The sequence below is a fragment of the Quercus lobata genome, chromosome 1 (genome assembly GCF_001633185.2).
Source record: "Quercus lobata isolate SW786 chromosome 1, ValleyOak3.0 Primary Assembly, whole genome shotgun sequence".
Lineage (NCBI taxonomy): Eukaryota > Viridiplantae > Streptophyta > Magnoliopsida > Fagales > Fagaceae > Quercus > Quercus lobata.
Window position 1 is genome coordinate 9,763,763 of NC_044904.1, and position 20,985 is coordinate 9,784,747.

Here is a 20,985-nt window from a genome sequence, read left to right on the forward strand (position 1 = left end):
CATCTTTTCACCACCAAAAAAAAAATAATAATAATAATAATAAAAAAATACATTTTTCAAATAAATTAAAATCACGTTATGGTAATTCTTAACATAAAAAGAAAGGAGACTAAAAATTTGTTGAACTACATCTTAATTAACATAACATGCACTGCCTGAATTTGTACTTTTTCAAGAAGACCATGCACTCTCGCAATGATCAAGGCACACACAAACGCTCAAAGACTAACCACAGCCAATGCAAAAACACAAATTAAATCAACAACAAAAACATGGCTAATCAAATTATGCATTAATTGGGAAACAGAAAGATAGCTAGCATCCGCAGATTATGCAGAATTACAAAGATTGATATCACACCTAAATTCTAACCCCTTCATTGTAACATTCATATCCTTTGATCTTCACGCACATTGGCTGGTGCTGCCATGGAGTACTTTGTAACGGCGGCCATAATGGTTGGCACAAGGACTTGAAAGATCTTCGAACCCAAGACTGTCAATGAAGTCAAAAAATGAGTTGCCTAAGCCGAATTGTTTGGAAATATATCGCATTGCTTCCATTTTCCTTCTCTTTGCATGGGAACTCATGTGCCCTCCCAAGGCATTTCCACTTTGAAATAACTTGTGACACTGAAAGCATTTGTGCTCAACTGGATGTGGGGGTTTAGTTTGAGTTTCATTGGTTTTCTTGGCAATAGGATTTTTTCGTTTGATTTTTTTTGGCTTCGGCTCGCCTGATTTAGAGCTGTTTGGCTTCATAGTTGAGCCAAGAACACGGCTAGAATGATTTTGACTATCCATATCAACCTGGGGTGAATTATTTTCTGGATGAACTTGGGGCTCTTGTTTTGGGACTAAGAGTGGGGGTGAATTATTTTCTGGAAGAACTTGGAGTTCTTGTTTTGGGATTAACATTGGGTGTGAATCATTTTCTGGAAGAACTTGGGGTTCATGTTTTGGAACTAACATTGGGGGTGGATCATTTTTAGGAAAAAATTGGGGTTCTTGTTTTGGGACTAACACTGGGGGTAGATCATTTTCAGGAAGAATTTGGGGTTCTTGTTTTGGGACTAACACTGGGGGTGGATCATTTTCTGGAAGAATTTGGGGTTCTTGTTTTGGGACTAACACTGGGGGTAGATCATTTTCAAGAAGAACTTGGGGTTCTTGCGTTGGGACTAACACTGGGGGTGGATGATTTTCAGGAAGAACTTGAGGTTCTTGTTTTGGGACTAACATTGGGGGTGAATTATTTTCTAGAAGAACTTGGGGTTCTTGTTTTGGGACTAACATTTTGTGTGAATCATTTTCTGGAAAAACTTGGGGTTCTTGTTTTGGGACTAACATTGGGGGTGAATCATTTTGAGGAAGAACTAGGGGTTCTCGTTTGGGAACTAACAATGGGGGTGAATTATTTTCAGGTAGAACTCGGGGTTCTCGTTTGGGGTCTAACAATGGGAAATTGAATTGGTTGTTAGTGAGGCTTCCATTGGTGCTAGATGATGATTGAGGACCAACATTTGACATGATTGAGAACTGATTAACCCTATGTGTGGAGCTATTTGGATTTTCTTGTTTAGTCACAAGGCCAACCTTTAAGCAAGGCAAGGGGGGCTTTCTAAGGCCTTGAAAATGGACTGTTTGATTTGTCATATGCTTTGATTTGTTTGGACAAACCCGAGATGAGTTGAAGGTGGTACGAAAGTTGGGTTGCTGGTTTGTCATGGGGAAGTTGAAACCTGCAGTAGAGAAATTCAAAGAAATGGTATTAGAAATGGTACACAAGTTCTTGATTTTTACCTGAAAGATAGAGTTCAGTACCTTTTGGTGTTTGAAGAGGAGGATTTGGTTCACATACTTGCTTGTTTTTCATCTTGACATTGACAACCGACCTAATTGTAGGTGTGGATGCAAGATGAATTTCAGTACTGCATGAAACATCCAATTCGGTTTCACTGATTGGATTTTCAAAGTTATCTTCTGGTAGCTTGTTGATGGTATAGATCAATTGGTGGTTCATGGTGTTTGATATATTTGGGAGCTCAAATTCTTTTCCTATAGGAACATTGATGATATCGAACCATTCATCACTATATTGTTGTAGATCAATGTCCATTAGAGGGAGAAAAACTCTTCTGCCTCTTATGGGTAAAGGGGAGCTATATATACCAAGGAGAGAAAGGGGAGAAGAGTTGTGGATGAGAACCACATCAATGCTAACATATATATGCACATTCAAGGTAGCAACACACCAATGGCAATTCTGCCGTTATTTGGCCTTTTAATGGCTTCATATAATTTTTACCATACATAGAAGTAGGTTTCGTTGGCCTTATTCGAATGTATTGAATTTAAAAGGGATGAAAAAAAAATTGGTAACTAATTTGTAGCCATACTAGGGTTGTCCAACATCCAACCAGACCTAATAAACCTACTAGACTCAAAGCCATCTGACCTAAAATTCGTCCAATCCAAGCAATGGTGTAGTTGACGGCGGGTGTTGATTTGCAAAAATTGATTTTATTAATTCGAGTAGCACGCAGATTCTTCATGCAAAGACCCAATCCAAGTGTCACAAGCTATTCATGGTTGTTGTTTGTTGTCCTCCCCCACTCTCCATTGCTCTTCTCCGTTAAAGTTTTCATCTTCATTAGATCCGTGAAGAACATCACCAAATTCAGCAAAAATCTACTAAATTTAATGAGATCTTTGCCGAATCTAGCAAAATATCAGATTTGACCGATCAATGGAATTTTTTTATTGGTTCGTAACCCATATTCCTCTAGTTGGAAATAGGTGAGTGTTTCTCAGACCCGATCCAATCAGGTCGAGTGCAGGTTTAGAGGAAATTTGACTAGACCCAACCCATGGACACCCCTAAGGCCCTAGCCATAACTTGGGCTCATGAAATTCTAGTTTTAAATTCTTTAAAAATTGTCACCCTCTTCAACTCTGTGCAATTCTCCTTACTGATTGATTTTTTTAATTTACTTTCTAAATTTTCTAAATTCACACTTTCATGATTTTGAGTGAATTCTGTTTATTAATTGACTTTCTTAATTAATTCCCTAAATTCACATTTTCATAATTTTGAATGGATTCTCTTTATTAATTTGCTTTCTTAATTTCATAAATTAAACACACCTGCTTAATTATTTTCTTTTTCTTTTCTTTTCTTTTTTTTGCAAATAACACTTGCTTAATTCCTGAGTGAGCATTAAGCTAACTAAATTGCAAAATACATGACTCCCACTATGTCTATAACATCAATATATACTTCCTTAATTTGTTTAGGAGTGGAGTGAGCATTAACCTAACTAAAACACAAAATGAGACTACTTTAAAATGAGTCTATTACATCAAATTCTAATGTAGTAAAATTATATATAATGGTATTAGACACAAAATTGAATCTACAAGCTAAAAGTCGTTGCATTAATAACTTAAAAAGTGGTATGTTATTACATCAATAGTAATATAATTTGCAATAACATATGTATTTTTGTTGCAATAGAGTTCTTAATATCTTATTATATTAAGAAAATTTGTTATAATAATTTAAGACAAATAAAGTGTTGTAATAACCAAATACTAATTATTTTGGCACTATAAAATTGAACAATTGAGAATTTAAATGTTTAGCTCTCCTCCTCCTCTCTTTCAGTGTCGTTCTCATCAATCCACACCTTGCTCAAGAGGGAGACACATAAAACGCAATCCTTTGCTTAAATAAAACTGAAACAAAATCTCTACTCACATAAAACTAGAACAAAAGCAAAAACAAAACAAAACTACAGAGCACATCGATCTGAACCAATCTAGGTTGCTTGACCTTGGTGGTTGAGGGGACAAAAACATGACAGAGACGTTGATGGAGGGGATGATATCCACAAAGACCTGTGAAGCAATCTGATTAGTTAAATCATTTTTAAAATCTTCACAATTCTGTAATTGAAAGTGTTGATTAGTTAAATAATTGAAAACAACTTAAAAGAGCGTTGACAATGTCAATAGTTTTTTTTTTTTAAAAGAGTATCAACTTATGGCTTTCATTTTTTATAATAGTTCTTTATCATCAAACTAAGACATCAATCGGTTTCTAGTGTAGGCGGAGAGTAAAGTTAAACCCCAGATCTCTTATTCAACCATCAGTGACTTTACCAATTAAGTTAATTAAAATCCACAAAACAATGTCAATAGTTAATTTTACTATTCAAGGACCAAAAAAAATTATGAAGAACTTTGAATAACACTTTCAAAGCTACACAATTTACTTTAATTTTGACATTATGTCAAAACTTAACACAATTTTTTTTAAAGCCTTCATAAATCAAAAGTATTTGAAGTCATCGTTTTCACAACTATACATTCAATATATTTCCGAAATATTATCTATCGAAATTCTTCAAAGTAAACTTTCCATTAATTGCACTAACTTCTTGTGGAACATTATATGATGCAACTCTCTCTCTCTCTCTTTCTATCTCTCTCTCAATCGAAAAAATAGTTTACCTCCAAATTGATTATGGAGAAAAATTCCTCCGACCCACTATATGACAATTGATAAAATCAACCTATACTTTTAGTCACTTGACCTATATATATATATATATATATATTGAGTCATGTGACTTGTAAAAATAGTATACAATATTGATGGTTTTATGAATCGTCACATGATGGATTGGAGAAGATTCCTCTTAACCGGTTACTTTATCCCGAACAAAAGTACAATTACATTCTTCAAACGACAATGTCTAGCTCTAAACCGGTTTTGAGTTATCTACTCCAACTCTCTATAAGACCAAAAAAGTTTAGTTTTAAACATGTTTAGAACTACCTTAGTCCAATCTATTATGTGACAATTGAATAGATCATTCATATATAATACACATGGATTGTCTTTTCTCATTGCTAAACAAAATTGGTTCTGAGTTTAGTCTTTCACACACATATACAAAATATAAAAATAAATAAAATAAAATTTAACGTTGGTAATCTACATTCTTATGAACTATCAGGAAATGATGTCAACCTATAGCAAATGGAGCTTCTTAAATAATGTTAACATGTAAAAGCACTAGCATCCAGGTGGCTAAAAAAATTCTATTTTACCACCTCAAAAGTTACTTTATCTAATATACCAACTCACTTTACAATACACTCAACATCCCATTTTCTATATTTATTCCATCTCATTTAAATAATCATTTAAATAATACTAATATTTATTGAAATGAGAAGGAGCTTGCGTGTAGCTAAATTGAAATTAGAGAGAAGGAGCTTGCATGTAGCTGAATTGAAAAGAGAGAATGTCAGATATTTCAATTATAATACTAATATTTATTTTGCATCCAAATGAACAGTTGGTTCTATTGTTCATAGGTTGCAAAAAGTTTTAGAAACACATACCCGGGCGTGGGGTGTTTTTTGAAGTTTTGGTTGTAAAATCACAACTGGGGGGTATTTACACCCCCAATACTAGTGCTTTAAGTGAATGTTGTGATAGAAAAAAAAAAATGAAAGTGAATCTACACACTGTTTTTCTTGCTTTTGTTGTTGTAGTACATGTTTTAAAAAGTGAGTATTTCTTTTTCTTTTTTTTATTTGGTAAAATATAAAGTGAGTATTTCAATGTTTGTATTGTTAAATATTGGGTAAAATACTATTTTGATACCTAAATTTTACTAAAAATTTGTTTTTCGTCCTTAAACTTTAAAAAACTCTTTTTTCATCCCTAAACTTTGTAATGAGTTTTTTAAATAGTATAGAGACAAAAATAAAGATGAAAAAAAAAATTTCAACAGTTTAAAGATGAAAAACAAATTTTTAATAAAATTTAAGGACATAAATAAAACATTTTCAATAGTTTAGGGACAAAATATGAACTTTTCAATAGTTTAGGAACGAAAAATAAATTTCTTAAAGTTTAGGGATGAAAAACAAACTTTTAGTAAAGTTTGGAAACCAAAATAGTATTTTACCATTAAATATTAGTTAAATAATTAAATTCATTCTAATAACTTAAATTTTTTTTTTTTTTTTTTTTTTGAGAATCAATTGGTAAATTTTTATTTTTTTTATTGTTAACAATGAAATTGTATTAAATTTGAATGTGCTCTTTCTCATGCTAGACGAAGCTGGTTCTGACTTCTGAGTTTAAATTTGACTACACCTAATAGGAAACGAGTCTAATCTATCACCCACCAATACACAAAAAATAACTACTTTAACATTGTTAAAAGAAGGTAATTTACTGAATTATTAAAGTAATTACTTTAATATATCCAAAAGCGTTCCAATTTCCAAAAGGTGCAATATTGGACCTATATAATATTTATGCCGCGCTAACATCTGTGAGCAAACTAAATCAATGAAACAATTAATGCAAATGTTTTCTTGACAAAGTGCTATCATGCATGGTTTATTATTAAATAAAAAAGGACAAATATCTCAGGTAAAAAAAAGAACTTAAATATATTTGGATATGGTGTGTTGGTTAATCCTTGTTCCAATGTGGATGCTAATCATATTTTTTGTGAAATAGGATTAATTTCCATCAACTTTTGAAAATAAGAATAAGAGACTATCCTTATAATTCAATCATATTGCCTGCTCTCCTCTATGAGGAAAATCATATTCAAATTTCTTCTCTCCTAGATATTGTTGTATGTATATATATTGAATTATCCACACAAAAAAAAAAAAAAAAAAAAAAAAAAAAAAAGATGAGAATTTTGAAAACGAAAAGATGTTAATTTTAGTACTATCCACCTAATAAAGCTTTCCCTAAAAGTATCTTTTTGTAGAGAAGTTTGAAGAAATGAAACAAGATGCATGACCTAGTATCAATGATTCAATATTAAACAATTTTTAATTCGTAACTATGGGCATGACTCATGAGGCTATGATACATTTAATACCAATAATTATCGACATTTAACATCGCATCCTCCTTTTTATAGTATGTCAATTTTCAAACCCTCCTTTTTATAATTGGTGTTCCCCACAATTTAGTATGACCCACATACTATAAATGGGAGATGCATATCTTGATGCATGAGACACTTCTCATTTAATACAAAGAGGGAATTTCCAAGTTATAATATAAATTGGTTTTCCATATAACTAATGCAGGCAAAGATATCAAATATGTCTTTCAAAAAAAAAAAAGATACTGAATATGTTTTATGAAATATTAATAATGGCACATGAAACATTAAAAAAAAATTAATGGCACATGATTAATGCTTTCATAAAAGACTTACCAAAATATCGTTTTGACCTCAAAAAGTAATAAGAATAATAAAAGATCTACCAAAATGAAATGGTTCTTATCTCATGAAAGATGAAAACCTATATATAACCAGAGCCTCAATTCCATTGGAATATGGCATCAATATATTTCTATAAATTCTTTTATGTGCCTCTTGATTACTTACCATATATAACAAGGCTCCATATATTGCAAGTGCAATTGTAACACTAGCAAAGTTTCCATAGATGGCTACATTTATTGTCATAGGCCCTATAAGGCTATAATTACATGATCACTGAGTTAATCAGTGAACAAATAAATTATTTTAAAGTACATTTAATAAGTCATTAAATAATAGAAAGCCTAATTTAATTTGAATTTGTGCACGCAAACACACACAGTGCATTTAATAACACAATAAATTTAAATACACAACAAATTTTACAACTATTAAAATGATAAGCTGTGATTAGTGTAAATAAAAATGACATTGTATTAACTATAATGAAAATCCTAGGGATACAAAAAAATTCATAACTTTTGTCATAATTTGTCACGTAATAATTTATGAGTGGTGGACATAAGTGAAAAAAAAAAAAAAAAAAAAAAAAAAAAAAAAAAAAAAAAACCTGCTCAATTTGTTGTAGTTCTAGTATAATCATCCTAATACGAAATATTTATACTAAATTTAACACTATATGGATTTTCTTTGTTTAATATTTGTCATTTTTTGAAAAAACAAATGCATAGGATATTATTTGGTAGACCATGCAAAATTGGATTTCATTTTAGTAAGAAAAATAAGATGGTTTATTGACCTATTTATATACTTACTAGTTCTTAACGTAATTTTTGTTATTATTACATAATAAATTTTTAAATGGTGATTACATTTTCCAAAGAAATTATTAAAAGTTATATCATTATGAAAACCTATAAAAGGCACAATTAGTTTTTTGAAACATTCGTAGGTTTTAGTTAATTCAACTGGTAAAATCTCTATAGTTGAATAAGAGATCTGAGGTTCAATCTCCGCCTACACGAAAAACCAATTAGTGTCTTAGTCTGATGATAAAGAGCTATTATCAAGAGCAGACATCATAGGTTGAAACCCCACATAGTATTACAATAAATTTTTGGGTAAATTACGATTTAAATCTCATAATTAATTTAAGAGTAGTTTCAATTTAAACCTTGTACTTTCAAAAGTTTCAATTAAATCCTACATTTTCGAAAACATTTCAATCCAAATCATAAATCCTTTTTTTCATGCTTAAACAAAATGATGTCATGTTGGTTGGATTGAAATAATGTCCATAAATAATGTACATATGTGAAATAATCATATAGAATTGTTTGTTTAAACAATTTCCATTAACGTTGTCACTGTAAATAGGTGAATAATTTGAATTTAAATGTTTTCTAAAGTGTAGGGTTTAACTTGAAACTTTAAAAAGTGTGGGGTTTGATTTGAAACTACCTCTAAACTATAGGTTTATATTTAATTTGTCCTAAAATTTTCATTAAAGTTCTAAGCAAATTTACATTAGTTTCAAATGGATTGTAAATAATTTCAAATTTGAGGACGTTAAACATAAAATTAGATTGAGATTAAAATTTAATTTGAAACATTTGATACAAATGGATTAACTTACTCATCCTTTTGTTAAGTTTCTACTCAGTTATTAGTTTAGACTTTAGACTAACTAGCCTTAAGAGTTAGTCATTCAAGCTTTCTATGGTTGAATCGTGGTCATTCTAGATGGAAGTGTACCAGCTATCCCAGCACTTACCATGGTAACTCTGCAAAATGCTGGCCTAAAACCAAGTGAAATTGCATGCTAGGATTGCTCTATATATTAGAAACAATTTAATTTGTATAGGGTAAATTGATAACTGAAAAGTCCAAAACAACTAATCCTCATGCCCAAAGAAAGGTTAATTAGTAAAACTTGTATTTTTATAAAGCCGACAACGCCTCTGTACAAAAAGCACCAATACAGGTCATAAAATATTGACTCTAGACCTACTGATAACTGATAATGAGAAAGTTTAACTCTAAACCAATTTAAAGTTATCTTCCTCAAACCTATTACATGATGGTTGAAAAGACCGTCCATGTGTAGTTTTAGTTATATGAGTTTTTAAATGAATATGTAACTTTTTAAAATAATACATGTAGGGTCTCAATTTACAGTCCAAGCCCAAAACGTATGGGATATTGGTCAAATGAGCCCAATACAATAAATTTGTAGAGAGTGAGTTGAAGAACTAGGCCTTAATAAGTTGAACAATGACTAGTACTGAATTAAATGGCAATCAAACACTAAATAAGAGATTCTGATATCAATAAACTTTCAGTCCGAGGAGATCACACTTGTATATATATTGATCACAATTGAATACAAAGACAATTTAGATTGCTACAGTCTTATTTCTCTCTTTTTCTCTCCCCCTTTCTCAGGGAGGGTCTCTCACATTATATAGCTCCTTCTGGAATATCTTGATTCTACACTTGTTGATCATCTGTACCTCCACTTGAGTACCTATCCCATCAGACACCCTCTCTGGCTTTCTGTGAGTTGTGGTAGCCAAGATAACACTGTTCAGAGATCTTCTCCACATAAATGCGGGTAGAAAAGTAGCTGTCATGCATCTAATGCGGTGACAGCAACTTTCTCCTAGATATTTTTGGGCTTCCTGCCTTCTTATATGTTCATAAAGCATGTTTCTATCATTGCAGCTTCTTAGAAGGTTATTCTACTTGCTGGAATATACATATTTGAGCTGCACACGCCACATTCGAGGAGTAATTCCTCCTCGGATTACCTTTCATTCCTTCCTTACTCATGAGACTTTAAATTGAGACCATAAATGACTATTTATCCCTCCTCGAATCATTCAGCGTCCTCGGATAAAAGCCCAAGGCCGAACGTATTATCCTGGACCTTTATCCCTACAATATATATAGTCTTATAAACCGCCACATAATGGGTTGGAAGAGAGTTTCAAATTAGTTTGGAGCTAAACTTTGTCCTACTAATAATTGTACAATTACCTCAACGCTAGTAGATCAGGTGACAATATATTAAGGTGGTACAAATTTAGAGCTCTTTTTTTCTTTTAGTAGAATCACATTAGAGCTCTTATAAATGAGGTTTAGTGCTAAACATTATGCTACAATTAAATGCAATTAAAGCATTTAATTATGGAGCCTTGTTAACAAGTATCCTTGTTAAGGAATATTAAATGTTTAATTATGAATTACATTAAATATTCTTCAAATATATATTTCAACAATTTTTTTTAATATTTTGATAGTTACAATACTAAAAGATGGTAAATTCAAACCTTAATTCTTCTAATAAAAAATGCAAACTATACCATTACACTACAAAACTATTGGCATATATTTGTGAACGATTTGTTCGCACTTTATGCAAACAAATTCAAAGCAAGCATATCAATTTTTTTTTTTTTTTAATAAGAGTACTATATAAATTGACTCTATTTTATGAAAAAAAAAATTAAAATTTTATTTTTTAACATATTAAATGCATCTTTACTTATACCCTTAGTCCTTTAATTTACATGGTACTCATTAATAAAATTAATTACTTTTTCACCTCTTTGAGGATACACTCATTAAATCTCACAATGCAAAAGCCAATGCCAACCCATGCATGGGCGTTAAAAGCTAGGCATTCGAAATGTGCAATTACTACTTGCCATCTATTCTCAAAAGGCCAGAGAAGCAATGAACATTTTTTGCTAGTCAAATATGCACATTTTAACGTGGTCTTACTAACATGGCAAGGCCTAGTGAAACTTCTATCCCTCAAAAAGGTATCACTCCTCTTTATAAAAGGGAGTCCATTAACCCAATGTACATCACAACTAGCTAGCCCTTTTCACCATCCTTGCCAACCCTGAATTTCCTTTCCTTCTCTCTCTCACTTCCAACCATGTCGATGCACTTCAATTCTTCCCAGTCTAACCAAATTGGTTTAGGCTTTCAAAACAATTCCATTGATCATGGCCAAATGTTTTCACAACAATCGAATTTTGGCCTCAATAACCGTGTGCAGCAAGGTGGTGGACTCTTTAGCTCTCATCAGCTAATGGGTGGTACCAATAATGCTAATAACCCCTCCATTGGGCTTCACCAAAACCGTGAGTTCACTTCCTATGTGAACCAGCCGAGTGCTCCTGGTCTAGGCCAACTTGGTCTGGGTCAAAATGAAACGGTTCCCCATGTGAATCGGCCTAGTACTAATTGCATAGGCCAACTGGGTCATGGCCAACTTGGTCTGGGTCAACATGAGATGATTTCTCATGTGAATCAGCCAAGTACTAATGGTCTAGGCCAACTGGGTTTTGGCCAACTTGGTCTATGTCCAACAGTGACTGAAGTGAGAAGAACCTATGTGACACCACAAAGGGTACAAGTCCATAGTGTTGTTGACTATTTTCCAGTCCAAAACCAAGCTCCTTTTGTTCATCAATCTGAGATGAGTATCACTGAGTATAGGACAACTCAACTTCTCACTGCAAACTCAACTAGGGATCATTTTTTCAGCCCTCCAAATCCAAATGATCAAATCCACATCCAAGGTCAACAACCCAACAGCTTCCAAAGCCTGAATTGTTTGCCTATGTCCAAGCAGCAGCAGGTGAATCATCCATTGATCACTGAGAGGGACCCTCAGGGTAATCATTTTCGAAACCCTTTTCAATACCAACACCCCAGTTATTATCAAAGTTATAGTCAGAAATTTAACCAATACCAAAACCCTAGCTTCAATAATCCTAGCCTTATGCAAAACCAACCAGTTTTTGGTAGCAATGTGCAAAACCAATTCTATATCCCTTGTTATAATTTTCAAAACCAACCAAGGAAAGCTACACTCCAGCTTATTGAAGAAGATGAACATTCTGATCATAAGGGCAAAGTCAAAGAGGTTCTTGATGCTGAACCACTGAATTCATATGTGCCAAACACAATGGATCAAGATCCTAAGGAAAACCAACCACCAAATCATACCATTTCACAAAACCAGTCAGTTGATACAACAAATGCTGCTTCTGATGATTCCGATGATGGTGATGATAATGAAACTGAAGATGACGGCCGCATTCATAGCCTCCCTTGCAAGAAATATGGTCCATACACATGCCCAAAATGCAAGTCTGTGTTCCATACATCACAACTATTTGCAGCTCACGTGGGAACTCATTACAAGGATGAAAGTAGGGCTGAGAAGAGAAGAAGACAAATAGCCAAATACAGGAAGAAAAATCTGCGTCTTGTCCAGGTAGGTGATGCACTTACTGTAGTGCCTGTGTCCTTCGATTTACCACCAAAGAAAAATCGTCCCAAGCAAAAGAATGTGCCTAAGAAAGCAAAAAAGGATTCCGAGGAGGTTGAAGATGAGGATGCAAAAGTGGATTCCGTGGAGGATGAAGAGAAAGATGCAACAATGGCTTCTAAGGAGGTTGAAGAGAAAGACAAGGCTGAGATGCAAGAACAAGCTGCACTTCCAGCATTACCAGACAAGAAGGCCATAATTGCTGTTGTAAAGGATGAGCCTTTGGAGCTGATGGATTAACTTATTGATGTATTAGAGTTGTTCTTGGTGTTTGCCTATCTAGAACTTTATTTTATTTATGCATTAGAGTTGTTCTTAGTGTTTGCCTGTTTGGAACTTTTTATTTATGCATTAGAGCTGTTCTTGGTGTTCAGCTATTTGAAATTTATGATGTGCTAAAGTCATGAACTCTAGAGAATTTAACAGAACATCTTTTAACTTTCTTGGAAAAAATATATATTTGTGTGTATGATTTGAATTGTGTTATAAATTCAACTACTGTGTTTTTCTTGATAATTATGAACATTTTTTTTTCTAAAAGTGTTAATAAGAGGATCCGATGCTCTTCTAAGCATATCATAAGAAGAAAAGGTAGGTGAACATGAGTAGAATTGGCGCAAAAATAAACTTCCATAACCATGCCATGGAAAAGTTCAAAAGAGAAAAATAAAAGAGAATAAATATGATTAATTAATAAAAATGGCAGCGCTAACAACCATTAGTTATATCTTCATTAAAAAGAGAGAGAGAAAATAAATAAATAAATATGATTAGTTAATAAGATTGATGGCGCTAACGACCATTATTTATATCATTATAAAAAAATAAATATAAAATAAAATAAGAAGAAGAGAACAAAGAAAATCATATATATATATATATATATATGTGGGTCCGGGAAGTTCAGAATCCGGCCCAAACTCTATCGAGGCCCAGGGCCCGTGTCGAGGATGTCATGTGCCAAGGACGAATGATCGAAGGCCGAGGTGTCAAGGGGAACGGCTTAGGACTACCCTGTCCTCGGCACTCCAGGACTTCAATGGGAAGATCAACGTCTTGGTGAAGGCCATCCCCAAACAGCCCCTTGAAGGGGATGTGAGTGGAATAGGGCCCACATGGAGGTACGGTGCGAAATAGGTTCAAGGAAAATACGTCCCCTCCACATTAAATACACCGGCAAACATCCTGACCATGTTAATGAGAAAAGACGCTTGGACGGTGTAACTTAGATCCTCGCGACTAAGCAGAAAAGTAAGAGGGGACAGCTGATGGGACAGGTACAGAAGTAAGCACCTGCCTGACCAACAAATGGAGGGATAAGATCAACCAAGAGGGACTATATAATGTAAAAGTGTGTGCGCCAAAAAAGAGTTGGGAAAAATGGCCAAAAACCAGAGCCTCCCAGCCCGCCTCTAGGAGAAAGACTCCAGAGACGAAAACAACTTAATCATGCATGAACACCACGAAAAACCCACCGCCAGGTGACCAAGGCCGAACCTTTCAAATCCATGCTCTACAAATGATATTGTTTGGGCCTTTTTACGAGCGAGCCCAACACCGTTGCGGTTCGTTACGAATCGAGTCCTTACAATTGACACCGTCTGTAGGGAAGGTTTGTGTCTTGGCATTGGTGGTGGGTTGATACCATCCTTCACATCATTTTCAGTAGTTGGATATAGTGTTTTAGACTAAAGTCCCACTAGGGGCTACGTTTCTTCACTAGGGGCTACGTTTCTTCACTAGGGGCTGCGTGTTGTAGCGTCAATAGCACGGATGGTTCCAGGGGCTGGGCCGAGGAGCTGGTCCCCTTAAACCAAGGTCCTACGCCATAGCTGAGGGGATAATTCCCCCAACTACTTGGACGAGAAAACTGAGTTTTGGACAGAACCAAGGCATTGTATGGTCCTCGGACTCAAGCCTATGGGGAAACCAACTACTTGGACGAGAAAACTAAGTTTTGGATAGAACCAAGGCATTGCATGGTCCTCAGACTCAAGCCTATGGGGAAACCAACTACTTGGACGAGAAAACTGAGTTTTGAACAGAACTAAGGCATTGCATGGTCCTCGGACTCAAGCCTATGGGGAAACCAACTACTTGGATGAGAAAACTGAGTTTTGGACAGAACTAAGGCATCGCATGGTCCTCGGACTTAAGCCTATGGGGAAACCAACTACTTGGATGAGAAAACTGAGTTTTGGACAGAACCAAGGCATCGCATGGTCCTCGGACTCAAGCCTATGGGGAAACCAACTACTTGGATGAGAAAACTGAATTTTGGACAGAACCAAGGTATTGCATGGTCCTCGGACTCAAGCCTATGGGGAAACCAACTACTTGGACGAGAAAACTGAGTTTTGGACAGAACCAAGGCATTGCATGGTCCTCGGACTCAAGCCTATAGGGAAACCAACTACCTTCAGGAAACCTGGGCACTAAGCAGGACTTAGTAGCTACATGTGATATCTAAAATGATACCTATATCTTAGTTGAATGAGGGTTAGAAATGAGTCTAAAGGCTCTCCGGGTGCAAATAAGCTAAAGGTTTTGAAACATGGTATTGAATGTATCGCATGCACAAATATTCGTACATGTTAAGATGAATTAGTGTAGGATTCATAAACAAATATTAAGTATCAGCGAGGACAATTAGCAAGTAACCGGAAGGAAAAAGGAATAAAAAGATTTCATATATACATGTTCAAACGGTTTCAAATTGTTAACAGATTAGAAAGTTTTCAAAATAAAAAGAAGCAAGCTAATCGTTAAACTACAAATAAATACAAAAGCCTAGCCAAGATTTCTACTTTTCTGGTTTTGCGTCAGCCACGTCCTGGGAAGGCGAATCAGAATCAGCTTTGGCGTCCTGGAGGATAGCCCCTTCTGGGGAAGGCTGAACAGGGTCAGTATCGGCGCTCTGGGGGACCACAGAAGTGGGAATTGCCTGTGGGGGCTGGGCAACTGTGGCTGGCTCCTCAGCACTAGACATCTGAGAGCCAACCACAGGCTCAGTAACCTCTTTAGGTACCTCAAGATCCGTATGCTGAGATGTTTTTATCACATCCTGAAATTCTCCCTCTTTGAGCATCTTGCCAGGAGAGCCTCTAACCTGTAAGTCCTCCGACTGAGTGACCCCTTCCTCGGGTTGGTCACCCGTAGCCACGGAGTTGGAGGAGGTGGCCTCGCGGATGGCTGTAGGGTAGAATATGTTCTCCGCCTTCCATAGATCAGATGAAGCATCCACTCCAAGGCTGGGAGCAATAAAACCTGCATACTCCAGGAATCTGGGCTTTAAGGGTGGCTTGGGTTTCAGCCACCCCCGCATTATAACCATCATCCTTGGCCGTCTCCTTGGCAGCCTCTGCATCATTCCTGGCAAACTCGGCCTCCTGCTTGGCCCTTAGGGCTTCATCACGGGCATATTCTGCCACCCCTTTCTTATGCTCGGCCGCAGCGAGCTTCTTATTTAAACCCTCAATCAGATCTTTGGCTATTTGCAACTGATCCTCGGCTTCCAGTAGACGTTTTGTTTGGTCCTCGGCCTGTTTTTGAGCACTAGCTAGGCCCGCGGAGACGTTATCCCTTTCGCGAGTACAAGCTGTTAGGTCAGCCTTGACCTTGGCGAGTTCATCCTCGGAGGCTTGGAGAGTCTTCGAAGTCGTTATGTGCTTGGTGCGTTCATTCTCGGCCGCCTTACTCTTATTGTTCACCTCCTCCTCCATCCTATAGGTGGCCTGAAGAGCCTGGTAAGGAAGATAAACGCATGGTTAATAACGAACCAGGAGTGAGAATTAATAAAGTTCTAGGTTTCAAGAAACCTTACCATGCCCAAGTACCTCTTAGTGCTGAGGAAGACCTCCTGCATCCTCATTTTTCTTAGACCATCCATATCAGTAGGGAGTAGCATGGTTCTCCCTAGTGCATCTGCCACGTAGCCACCTTCGCCGCTTCCAGGATCCCTCATGGATGCAGTTTCCAATAGCGAACCCCCATGAAGCATTGGGGCAGGAAGCTAGGCACTCGGCGAGGACTGGGCCTCAATCCCCTTCCCCTTGCCTTGAGAGGATTGGACTTCAGTTTCTTTGCCCTTGCTCTGGTGTCCAATCTTCAGTTGTTTAGTGCACGGAGCCTCCTCCTTTTCCTTAGAAGGTTGGGATTTTCCCCCATCCATGACGTCCTTGCCCTTGGGGCTCCTCTTTCTCTTTGAATCAGTGCTTTCGGGTCGAGGAGGCCGAGCTGGTTGGAAGGAAGCAGGAGGTTCGGGGCGGGGGGATTGTGGCTGTGACTTGGTGGAAGATGACCTGGTTTGGATAATCTGAGGCCGAGGTGGTGGGGAAGGAGCATCAGGTTGTGGCGTCCCCTGCGTATCCTTCCCAGGTTGGCCCTCAAGGAGTTGGAGAAAGGGGGTCAGGGGCTTTCTCTTAAATCTCATCTCGGCTTGAAAATAGGGGCCTACTGATGACAATTCCGCCTTGGACAAGGCTGGGTCACCCAGGTCACCAGAGGGATCCTCGGATTGGAGGGCTAGGTCAAATACCCCAAAACCTTCCTCGGGCCGATCTGGCTCGCCTTTGTCCTCTGCTACTTGATGAGACGAGGAGGGGCCCACCTGTGGAATGTTCCTGGGGACAGCTGGTTCCTGGGAGATTAGAAATCCCGTCTCAACCACGGTAATTTTTGGAAGCCAAGGACGGCTGGCGCTGATCACGTGCCTTGCGTCCGCAAATGACTTCTGAACAGGAGGGTACCCTAATATCTTGTGAGCAGCTCGGACTTGACCATCTTCATCATTTACAAAAACTGCTGCTTGCAAGACAGTCTCCAAGTCCGCCCGGTTGACTAAATGAAAATGTCGTGTGTAAGCGTGTGGATCTACAAAAAGACAAACACGTATGCATGGTTAGTTACCGAACAACATTAGATCAGAATGGCGTAAAGGGTCATCCCCCTTCCATTCGCCAGAGACGATAAGGAAATCCTTATTCAGTCCCTTGTTGGAGTCAGGGAGGCACTGGATTAACCGAACCCTTTCGCCCCTCGACTTCATGTAGTAGATTTTCCCCTTCAATTTTTGGAGGTTATAGCACCAGTTCACGTCATGGTGGGTCAGTTTTAACACTATCTTTTCGTTTAAAGCGTCCACGCAACCCAGAATCCTAAAAACGTTGCCGGCGCACTGGGTGGGGGCTAAACGGAAGTGCCTGAGGTAACCCCTCGTCACTGGCCCCATAGGGATTCTTATACCCCCCTCTACAAAGGCGAGGCCGGGAATTACTACTGCGCCCGTTTCCCTCTTATAGTGCCATTCCCCCATCTTACAGTGTTTCAGGCTTACGTTGGGGGGAAATCCTATAATCAACGATGAACTTATTCATCGCCTCTTCAGTATCGACTAGTTTTCTCAGTCTCAATTTAGTCATCTCTGTGATTTACTAAACAAACCCAACACGCGACTGGGGAAGAAAGGGAGCCAAAGAGAAATAAACTCAGAAAAGAAAAAGCACGAGTCAATGGAAGTAGGGAACTTACATAAAAGAAGAATTACGCTTCGGACAGGCTTTTTGTGCTTGAGATAGACTTGAATTTGGGTGAAAGTTCAGATGAACCCAGAATATACGCGCTAGAACTCTTAAGTGCAGAACTGAAGAGACGGATCCATCCCCAAAAAATCTTTTATACTTTCTAGGATAACTGCACACATTTTCCCGCCCATAAAGACTAAGGGATCACCACCGTTCGATTTCCATCATACCGTAGAACGTGGGAAACATAAAGCCGCCCGTATTTAATGAGGCCACGTTTCGCCTTCCAAGGGCTCTAGGAACGTGTCTCGGGCAGATGAAAAAGTCTCGGGAACCGATAGGTGACAAGGATTAGCAGGCATTGGCGGATATCTGATGTCATCAAAACCCTCCTATCCGTCCGAGGAGACTGATAACAGGATTTTGAGGGGCTATTGTGGGTCCGGAAAGTTCAGAATCCGGCCCAAACTCTATCGGGGCCCAGGGCCCGTGCCGAGGATGTCATGTGCCGAGGACGAATGATCGAAGGCCGAGGTGTCAAGGGGAACGGCTTAGGACTACCCTATCCTCGGCACTCCAGGACTTCAATGGGAAGATCAACGTCTTGGTGAAGGCCATCCCCAAACAGCCCCTTGAAGGGGATGTGAGTGAAATAGGGCCCACATGGAGGTACGGTGCGAAATAGGTTCAAGGAAAATACGTCCCCTCCACATTAAATGCACCGGCAAACATCCTGACCATGTTAATGAGAAAAGACGCTTGGACGGTGTAACTTAGATCCTCGCGACTAAGCAGAAAAGTAAGAGGGTACAGCTGATGGGACAGGTACAGAAGTAAGCACCTGCCTGACCAACAAATGGAGGGATAGGATCAACCAAGAGGGACTATATAATGTAAAAGTGTGTGCGCCAAAAAAGGGCTGGGAAAAATGGCCAAAAACCAGAGCCTCCCAGCCCGCCTCTAGGAGAAAGATTCCAGGGACAAAAACAACTTAATCATGCATGAACACCACGAAAAACCCACCGCCAGGTGACCAAGGCCTAGCCTTTCAAATCCATGCTCTACAAATGATATTGTTTGGGCCTTTTTACGAGCGAGCCCAACACCGTTGCAGTTCGTTACGAATCGAGTCCTTACAATATATATATATATATATATATTAGTCATTGTAATTAATTAGTGACTATTTTGTTGTTTCTTCACAAAAATGAACATTTATTTTTCTAATTATAAATAAGGGGATTTGATCTTACAAGCATATTACAAGGGGAGGGAGCCGGGGAAGAGTTTTTTTTTTTTTTTTTTTTTTGTGTTAAGAAAGAGATTATTGAACATAAGTATAATTGGCGCGAAAATGAACTTCCATAACCACGTCTTCAAAAAGTCTGAAAGAAGAAAACAAAGAGAATAAGTATAATTAATTAATAAAATTGGCGGTGTTAACTATCATTAATTATATCTTTATAAAAAGAAGGAAAAATCAATGCCATCTTTTAAAAATAAGAGGAAAGAATTTTTTTTTTTTTTTTTTTTTTTTAAGTATGAAAAATGCATTGTAATTAAGTGGTGACCATTGTGTTGTTTCTTCGCAATCATGAACATTTCATTTTCTTAGCCTTCATTTGGATAGCGTCTGTGTTAGGCCATGGCTAGCGTTTGGTATTTTTGTGTGGGTCTCATGCATTGTTCACAGGATTCGCAAGTACTTTTTCAGCAAAAACAACTTTAAAATTGGGTCACACGGCACTATTCACATATTTAAAAATTATTTTGCTACAGTGTTTTCAGTTTTCAGTAATAAGCGATATCCAAACAAACCCTTAGTAAAAATAAGGAGATTCAATTTATAAGAATATTATAAGAAGAACAGATTGTTGATTATGAGTGGAATTGGCATGAAATGAACTTCCATAACTATGTTATAGAAAAGTCCAAAAGAGAAAAAAAAAAATAGAATAAGTATGATTAATTAATAAAATTGGCGGCATTAACCATTATTAGTTATATCTTCATTTACTAAAAAGGAAAAATCAACCAAAAAAAAGCCCAATGCCATCTTGAGCCAATTTACCTGATTATAAGATGAAAAGAGAGGAAACAGTTTTTTTTTTTCTTTCAGAAGGGCATTGCAATTAAATAGCGACTGTCGCGTTTTTTCTTAACAATCATGAAATTTCTTTTTCTAACTATAAATAAGGGTCCTCTCAAAAAAAAGCTATAAATAAGGGGATTCAATGCTCTACATATTTTATAATATGTAGAGTGACATGGAAAACAACGCTAATAAAAAAATATATATATAATATATATGTTTCCCATGTCAATCTTCATAAGACTTGTACTAATACTTAGTGCGTGCATTAAAATATTTAATATTCTAAAAAAAAAAAAAAAAAAGAGGTTGAGAGTTGAGAGTTGAGAGTTGAGACATGATGGATTTGCCTCATGGTATGTCAGCAATTGGGTCTTTAAAATCAAAACTCGAGTAGATGGATCAGTGAAACGCTACAAAACTCACTCGGTTGCCAAGGACTTTACTCAAGAATATGGTTTTGACTTTGTGGATACTTTTGCTCCTATTTATAAACTAAATTCAGTTAAATCATTACTTGCAGTTTCTAACAGTATGTTAATAGAAGCCACAGAAAAGTAACTCTAATAGTAAGCATGTTAAAATATTAAAATAAAATAAAAAAGGAGATGAAAGAGAGACAGAACACCAAGGATTAATTGTTTACATCCACAACGGAAAGCCTCAAACGACTACATAATAACCATTGAACTCACTATATTACAATTTACTCATTTAAATTTATTCATAGAATACTAACCCT

The 20,985-nt window shown here is 36.7% G+C and overlaps 1 protein-coding gene across 1 annotated transcript; it reads left to right on the forward strand.

Annotated features, from left to right (window-relative positions):
• Positions 1-11,156: 11,156 nt before the first annotated feature.
• LOC115994828 (signal transducer and activator of transcription C-like) lies at positions 11,157-12,869 on the forward strand. The gene has a single exon (XM_031119109.1). The coding sequence runs from the start codon at positions 11,226-11,228 to the stop codon at positions 12,867-12,869; it is 1,644 nt and encodes a 547-aa protein (XP_030974969.1). The 5' UTR covers positions 11,157-11,225.
• The last annotated feature ends 8,116 nt before the right edge of the window (positions 12,870-20,985 follow it).

Coding starts and splice junctions, on each gene's coding strand:
- LOC115994828 (XM_031119109.1), top strand. CDS start 11,226: ATGTCGATGCACTTCAATTCTTCCCAGTCTAACCAAATTGGTTTAGGC.